This window comes from Clinocottus analis, unplaced genomic scaffold (genome assembly GCF_023055335.1).
Source record: "Clinocottus analis isolate CAN_PGR_092001 unplaced genomic scaffold, fCliAna1.0.p SCAF_19, whole genome shotgun sequence".
NCBI classification, from domain to species: Eukaryota; Metazoa; Chordata; class Actinopteri; order Perciformes; family Cottidae; genus Clinocottus; species Clinocottus analis.
Genome location: NW_027175920.1, coordinates 7,566,073 through 7,574,272, shown reverse-complemented (window position 1 = coordinate 7,574,272; position 8,200 = coordinate 7,566,073). Strand labels below are relative to the sequence as shown.

General features: G+C 39.9%; 1 protein-coding gene across 1 annotated transcript in view; it reads right to left on the bottom strand.

The window, feature by feature from the left end:
* Window positions 1-861: 861 nt before the first annotated feature.
* Window positions 862-8,200, bottom strand: part of lrp2b (low density lipoprotein receptor-related protein 2b) — a 38,592-nt gene continuing 31,253 nt past the window's right edge. The window contains exons 63-80 of the mRNA XM_068583465.1: window positions 7,366-7,494; window positions 6,938-7,069; window positions 6,632-6,757; window positions 6,310-6,453; window positions 6,035-6,200; window positions 5,792-5,920; window positions 5,213-5,433; window positions 4,831-5,013; window positions 4,400-4,519; window positions 3,966-4,053; window positions 3,722-3,786; window positions 3,453-3,624; window positions 3,293-3,362; window positions 2,574-2,705; window positions 2,160-2,246; window positions 1,818-1,901; window positions 1,544-1,600; window positions 862-1,249 (exon numbers count right to left, since the gene is read on the bottom strand). Coding sequence (XP_068439566.1) covers window positions 1,223-1,249; window positions 1,544-1,600; window positions 1,818-1,901; window positions 2,160-2,246; window positions 2,574-2,705; window positions 3,293-3,362; window positions 3,453-3,624; window positions 3,722-3,786; window positions 3,966-4,053; window positions 4,400-4,519; window positions 4,831-5,013; window positions 5,213-5,433; window positions 5,792-5,920; window positions 6,035-6,200; window positions 6,310-6,453; window positions 6,632-6,757; window positions 6,938-7,069; window positions 7,366-7,494 — 2,132 coding nt within the window. The 3' untranslated portion in view covers window positions 862-1,222. The remainder of the gene's footprint in view (window positions 1,250-1,543; window positions 1,601-1,817; window positions 1,902-2,159; window positions 2,247-2,573; window positions 2,706-3,292; window positions 3,363-3,452; window positions 3,625-3,721; window positions 3,787-3,965; window positions 4,054-4,399; window positions 4,520-4,830; window positions 5,014-5,212; window positions 5,434-5,791; window positions 5,921-6,034; window positions 6,201-6,309; window positions 6,454-6,631; window positions 6,758-6,937; window positions 7,070-7,365; window positions 7,495-8,200) is intronic.

Below are 8,200 nucleotides of genomic sequence, written 5' to 3'. Positions count from 1 at the left end.
CATCATATCACTGAGAATCTCATAATTTTGACTTGAGTGTTCTCATAGAATATTTTTCCAAAATTTTTCATTTTATTTTTCTGTCCCTGGAAGAAAAAGGCTTATTTTATTCTTGCCAATACACATTAACAAGATTGAAAAACAAACAACTTCCTGACCATTCAGGACTCATGTAGATATCATTGTTGGTTCATTCATGAGCGTCTGTACCCTTTCTGACAGCTCATGAAGGCAGCACAGTGTGCACACAAGCTGCAAGCTGCATGCCTCTTTGGTCCGCCCCTCTCAAACCCATCTATGCTTTTCATTCCCTCCCTCCATGTTTGTCGCTCAGTGAGCGGTACCGTACATGTTTAGGCTGAGGGTCAGACTCCCTGTGAGGTACCAGCAGCCTGAAACATGGACAATGAATAATCATGGCGCACAACATAGAAAACACACCAGTCTACATTTCTCCCTATTGTGTTTGCACTTTTCTTCAACGCCTCTGATATTTTTTCCACTTGGTCCTTGGCTCATCTGGTTGGCCTAGTTGTTGCAAGTTCAAACAGACCCTGATGTGTTCAGACATTTGTGACAGTCAGAGAGGAGCAGAATCACTGCTGCTGCCCTGTGATTACAGTCTCAAATTGTGGCTCTGTGTTAGTAAATGGATGAGGAGAAAGCATTTCCTCTTAGCTCAGTGGGTCAGATAGCTGGGATCAGAGTCCTATCTGTGAAGAGCGAGTGGATAACATCAGCCTTGTCACAATGACAAATCCTTCGATGAAATGTTCACTGTCGCACACAAAGAAAGGTGCAAGTCAGAGGGAGAGAGAGTACTAACATTCAGCATCAGGGGCTTCAAAAACAACACAGATATAAAGTGATATTAATACATTTTAATAATCAAGTTTCTCGAAACAAGTTAATTATGAACTGTCATTTACAAGTTTCTATTCACTTTATACACTTATTGAAGTCTCATATTAGTTACATTAAATCATGTCTGATTTTTTTTGCTTTTTACACAAATAGCTACATATAAATTGTAGTTAAACATTTATATCCATCCAAATTTATATTGACACAAAATATATCTTTCTTTTGGAAAAGGTTTTGGTTGATTTCTTCTGCGTCTGTCTGTGAGGTTATTTCAGTGATGTTACATCCTCCAATGAGAATGAATGAGGTTTCCGACCTGGGACAAGGATCCGTCTAATCTCTGGATGTCGAGGTCACATCAAATGTCAGAATCTGGTGTGTGCTCCTGTTGGCAGAAAACGATTACTAAAAAGGCTTCTGGAATGTCGCTCGTTACGTGAATAAGCCTCATGATATATAATTTACAAAAAGGACAAGGAAAACTGCAATCTGTCAATACAAAGTCGTCAAATTAGAGTAAAAATATATAACAGTTCTAGATTTAATGGCCACAATGTGTAAAAAAAAACAAAAAAACCTTGATTGTCAAGATTAAATCCATACAGTCCTATTGAATCCAGAGCGATGGATAGTGTTTTACCCCTGAAACACTCAATCTGAGTTTATTGCCTCAACTCACCATGTATGTCGGGTTTTTGAAAGACTCAAAACTGTCGTCCTCAGAGGGTTCAAACTGCTGAAAAAAGGAGAAATTAAATGCTTTAATAACGGAGGACAAGCACATATGTTCAGACCGATGTTTTACTGCCTTCACATCATTTCTTCAAAACTATCCAGATATTTTATATCAGACTGCTCATATTAAGACACTATTATCATGTAATTTAACAATATTTTCCGATATTGAGAGGAAAACAAAGCATTACATTTCCTTTATGCGTCTCCATGGCTACCTGTGTCCTCGAAGCAGCTGGTGGTGTAGAAGTGACGGCAACGTCGTCTACGTCCGAGCCGTATGCTGGGTTCTCAAAAGCCTCCTGCAATGGCCACACAGTAGACCCATTGTAAATGACTTAAAGGAATTCATCAACACACAACAAACTAAAACTCTCTGTGGTTCAGTTCAGACCTGACATCTCCTCTTGATTCAATGATTGACAAAAACAATATGATTTATTATGTAATAATAGAGGTTTCTCTCTGCATTTTGTTTTAGTGCGGTGTGATATTCTAGATAGACGCCTTGGAGTGATAAGATATATAAATCATTTTGTGTGACAAACTGTGCAACTGACCTTGTTGACAGTGGCGGGGTTGGCACTTCTTGTGAGCTGGTCCTCAACTTTAACTTCTTCCATATACAACGGATTATCTATGTTCTCCTGAGCAAGGAAACACAGGATCACAAGACTAGCAAATGAAAAAAGAAGTTATACCTAACATTATATGAGCACAATGTGATGTTTTTGCATATATGTTAATTATAGTTATCCAACTTGAGGAGTGATGAAACTAAACAAAAACTGCAGATGCAAGAATTAAAGTAAGTTTGTATCAAAACTATCAAATGAATTTGGACATTTCAGAGAGGAAAAACATTTTTCTTTTTTTAAAACGGTTTTCATGCAGCATGTCATACACCAAGCAAGACGTGGTATGAGCAGAATCATCTTAGCTCTACAGGCGAGCAGTGATTTCTGTTCACGGACCTTGTTTGATACATCCGGAGCGACGGCGGCTGCCACCATCGGCGAAGCAGCAGGTTGTCCACCAACTTCATATGCTGGGTTCTCAAAACTCCTCCCGTCTGTTTCCTCCATGGGCACGGACATGCAGGGAACCTGACGTCAGGCGACAAGTCGACGCAACAAAAATTGTGTGTGAATGTTAGTTTGTTCTGATGGCCAGGTGGCTCCTCCCATCAGTGTGTGAAGGGGTGAATGATGACATGTGGTGTTAAAGTGCTTTGAGTGGTCAGAAGACTAGAAAAGGGTAATAGGAGTACAGGTCCATTTACCATTTCATTTTAGGAAAACTTTTGAAATGTCAGAAGACCAGCAGAAGCTTTAAATGACTTTGAATATTTAACTCAATATTTTAAAAAAAAGCACAGATCATCATGCAAATGCTTACTAGTGATAGACATGTTTGATATGAAACATTTGCTTCTGCCATGAATGAGGAAGCCCCCTAAACCTGGGACTTAATGGAAACCAGTTCTATTTTATTAAGAGAGGCAGCTCCTCATCCCTTTATCCACATTAGCAGTAAGAGAGAGGATTAATTAAATGTTTTAGCAATATAAAAGGACCAATAAGAGTATCAATAAAGAACCAGACTAAGAAATAGTATAAATAACAGTGTATTTTTGACAAAATATGAACAATACCCATTCTTTGTCATAAATCTGTTTTGTGTTGCTACTTACCGCTTCAAAATTCGGCTTTGTTTCACTCTCCTCTGATGTTGATGCATTTGGAGACGAACCATTTCTAAAACTTAGCAAGAAACAAAAACAAGTTTTGTAAGAGAAGAAGAAAACTAATGAACTAAATATTTCAGATATACATTTTCTGATAGAATCTCACCTGAAGTTTGGGAGGTTGGGCATGGATGGCATACTGGGCATACTGGGCATACTGGGCATACTGGGCAAGTTGCTCCTTACTCTCTCCAGCAGGTTGGACTTCTTCTTGGCAACATAGACCAGAGCAACCAGCAGAACCACAATCACTGCTGTCACCGCGATCGCTATTCCAACTGAGATGGAAGGAAAAATAAATGCAGCTTATGAATAATGAGATCAAACTTAAAGTTTGAATGTTGTAATGTTCTAATGCTTTCAAATCCAATATACTTGAGGATGCAACCACGTCGTATTTGTTTTTCTGGCAGTACTCCCCAGTCCAGTCTGAAGGACATCTGTGAAACCAAATACAAAACATTAGAGTCGCAACAGTTGCAGTATTTGTTGACTGAGTAATTTATTTGTTTGTGCATCAATATTTATTAGTTTGTTTTATTGGTATTACCATGCATATGAATATATTTTTGGGTACGTATTTAAAATGTATGAATGTAAAAACTAAAACGTTTCTTACATGCAAAGAACCTTGTTGTCATCAAAGTAGCAGGTGCCTCCATTTTGACACTGACATGGTGGGGGCATGGTGGGCGGTGGATCAAACCCTGAATACATTCATTGGATGAACGATTGTAACATTATATCAATAACAATATATCATTGTGAAATCAATAGGTATGTGACTGAGGATCATGTATACTACAGACTCATGACTTTATAAAAGTTCCTTCGTCCACTGTACTCCTACTTTTAGTTCTTGGCCCTCATTGGTTTAACTGACTTCCAAAGTGTTAAATTAATTAATTCATGTGTTGCAAGCTAAGATCATGCAAAAAATATGCAAAATATGTAAGTTGAATGAATATTGCTGTGATTTGAGATTACCTTCTGCAACTTCAATACATGATGCACCATGTTTTTATGTCACTTGTTGAGGGAAACTTTTCTCACCTGCATCACATTCAGTGTTACTACCGGAGATGAAGCTGGTGCCTTGGGGGCAGGCGCAGGTGTAACCTCCAGGCCGGAGCAAACACAGGTGGCTGCAAGTGTCCTTACATGGATTGTTCACTGCAGAGACATTTCATTTTAATAAGTTAAAGTGCAGGACTCACATATTTTAAAATGCATATTGACATTTTTGAGTTTGATATCAATGCTGCAAGCAGGACTTTGACGTCTCCTTTCTTGAATGAGCATCATCACAGTTAAATCTTGTGTACAGTACTTTCTTCTGTACTGTATAATAGCGGAATACTGAAGTCATAAATAAATCACCAATAAATCAACCAATTTCCAATCTCTACATAAAAAAATATCCACAGAAGAACTAAATGCAAACATGATTGTATTAGCGTGACTGTAAACAAAAGCAAACTTACTAGCTATGGAGTTGTATCTCTGCTGCTGGTACACAGAGACCTGGGTCAGCCACGGCCCGGCGGTCAACAGCTTGGTCTTGTCTCCGCGACCAAACTTGTCCTGCCGGAACACCTCCCCTTTCTCCTGAGTACTCCAGTAAACGTGGTCCTCGAACACACTCACACTGAAGGGGTTCCTCACATCTAGGAAAAATTGCAATGAAATGTGAACAATTTAACACCCCGAAGACGGAATATGAATTGATATTGAGGGTTCTTGAGGATTGCTGGAATTTCTTAAAAATAATATCACATATGAACATGAAATAAGTACCTATAATTCAGCTTAACATTTTACATTTCTCCTCTGGCATCTTTGATGAATGTCCTTCCTAAACCTCACCTATGTAGACGGCAGTTCTACGGCCATCTCCTGAAGGCAGAACAGACTCTATGCGGCTTTCCTTGGAATCAGACCAGTAGATTCTGTCATCGTTGGTAAAGTCGATTGACAGACCAGTGGGCCAACCCAGGCCACCGGCCACCAGCACTTTCCTCTCTTGACCGTCCAACCAAGAACACTCGATCTTGGCTGCGTCCCCTCGGTCTGCCCAGTACAACATCCTATGCAAACAACAGTTAGACTTCTGGCCTCTGATGTCCGGTCCGTTAATGTGCTTTTGAGTTTTTCCATCACAATGTGAGTTTCTCCAACATGAGAATTTCCATAAGAGGTGGGTGAAAAATACAAACTGTCTTCCACGTGTTAGCAATTTTTAGTTCAGAAACTCTCCACAAATATTTCAAGTGAAACAAAGTCCTACTAGCAAATAGCTTCCAACAAATAAAACCAGGTGTAACATGAATGATTTGGGCCACAGAAAGAGACACAAAGATATATTTACTGCCTTGCAATATTTCCTAATTTACTGCAATCAGTATATAAATCCTTAAAGTCAGGTTTGGTCGCTGTCTGTCTTACCCCAGTCGTGGGTTGACGGCCACGGCGGACGGGTGGCCGAGCTCAGTTTTGACGAGTTGCTTCCTGTAGCGTCCGTCCAACATGGCCACCTCTAACCTCTTTAGTCTAGAATCTGCCCAGTAAAGGTTCCTATGAACAAAATAATTACAAAACACATCACATTCATGTAAATGAAAAAAAAAAAATGTTTCAAGTCATAAACTAATCCTCCAGTTCGAGTGAGCAGAGTAAGTTCAGACGCACCTGCCCACCCAGTCCACAGCGATGCCGTCTGGTCTGGTGATGTATTTGATGCCGAGGTCAACAGCAGCACCGATGTTGTTACTGCCATCATCCACTGAAGGTATATATGCTCTCTTAATGGCACCTGCTACAGAGTCCTTACCAGCCACAGTGAAATACACCATACCTAAGAGAAAAAAGGACATCACCAAATATTTGTATTTACATGTACAACGTGTCTTGAATGGATTTTGTGTCTATTCTTACAGTATCTAAAATTATTGTGTGTGACCTACTGAATCCAGTGTTGTTGTGGTCCCAGTCGTAGTCCAGAGCCATAATGTGCTCCTCTTCTTTTAGGAAGTCGTGGTAGGTCTTTGTCTGTAGGTTGAACCTCCGGATACGAATATTCTCTGGTAAAAGCAGCAAGGGAGTCGCTCCTGGGGAGACAGAGACATTTACTTCTTAAACTGTTTTTGGCATTCGTAAAAAATATCCATTTAAAAAGAGGAAGCAGATAGAGCTCATTTGGGACTCTTACTTATATCTCTGTGAAGCAGTAAAACAAATATATGTTGCTCTGGTCTAAACCTAAACTTATTAAAAGCTTCTTCTCACCCTCTGCCTCGCACATGTTGCCATCGCCCACTTTCCGGTAGCCGGGGGCACACTCACAGTCATAGCCACCCTTTGTGTTCTTACAGACCTGAGGACAGGTGCCATGCACCTCACACTCATTGATGTCTGTGGAAGGAAGAAGAGATTGTGAGAAAGAGTCTATGTTTACAGTTGCACCCAGCAGATCTTAAACTGGAATGATGATACTTTATTAAGTGCCTTTCATATAATTTTAAAAGCGTGATCATCCATGTGCAGTTGTGTGTTTATGAGTTAAAGAATACTAAAGAGTGTGTGTCTGTGTACCTAGGCAGGTGTAGGTGCTGTCTGGGTCCACTCTGTATCCGGGCCTGCAGGAACAGATGAAGCCGGTGCCGTTCAAGTTGGTGCACTCGTGCTGGCACAGCTTCTCTTCACAGTTGCGTTCATGGCCAAAATCTGGAGCGAGACAACAGAGCACATTTACGACACTTGTAATGAATAATGTAAGAGCTGCTTCATGAAACACAACAATGGCTTTGTTTACATGGGCAGAATAATTCACCAATTAATTCTTTCAATACTGAATCAAAACATCTTAAACCTCGACTTAAAAATTCAGAATATGCTGTTGTCTGTAATTTTCGGGGGGATAATTGTAAGGTTTCATTAAATAGCAACATGTAATAACTGAATTTAAACTGACATTGAAGGAGGACATCTCCAGTCAGTGAGTGTGTTGTCGTGATACTCACTGCAACCTAATTCATCAGTGCGGTCCCCACAGTTGTCGTTGTGGTCACATACGTATGGCAGGGCCACGCAGTGTCCGTTGGTGCATTTAAACTCTTCCAGTGTGCAGGGCGGCAGCGTGGGCTCGCGGCCTGAGAGGGACACAGCTACAATGAGTCATCAACATAAGGACTCTTTCTAGGTCTAACATTAAATTCAGAGCTTTGTCTACAGTGTTGTGCTTCACTTCCCAGCTGTCCATAGAAAAATCCAAGCGTGCACAAAGAGAGGCAAGTACTAAGATGTAGGCATATACTATAAAATGGCAACGTAATATACCATATTCCTACTATAAATCACATATCCAATTCAAGGCCTCTCCACAGTTAACTCATCCAATGGCATTAGATGAGCTAGCCGATGTCCACCTCTCTAACCCAAACTATTTAATCTCCTCTTAAAATAATTTGCTATGATTGATGTTTAAGCTGATTGTGTAACAATTCCATAAAACAGACTATTTCCTTATCCCTTGTATGTTTCAGGCTTTGTGTGCTTTACAGACACCCTGATGTCAATTTGGGATTTCCCATTTCAGTAACCTTAGAGAGGACATTTCAGGAGGCATTAGTGATGTTCCAACTAATCCTTAGGGATGCCAGAAACTGATTAGTGGTGCATTTGCCGAACTTGAACTTATTACAAATCTGCTTATATCTATGTTAAAAAAATAAATAAGAAAAAGCACAACATTTTTTAATACAAAGAAACAACAAATGTATCAAATTGTACACAAAGCTTGATTTACTGTGCACAGCACACGCACACAATATATATCTACCTCTGTGTGCGTGTGTG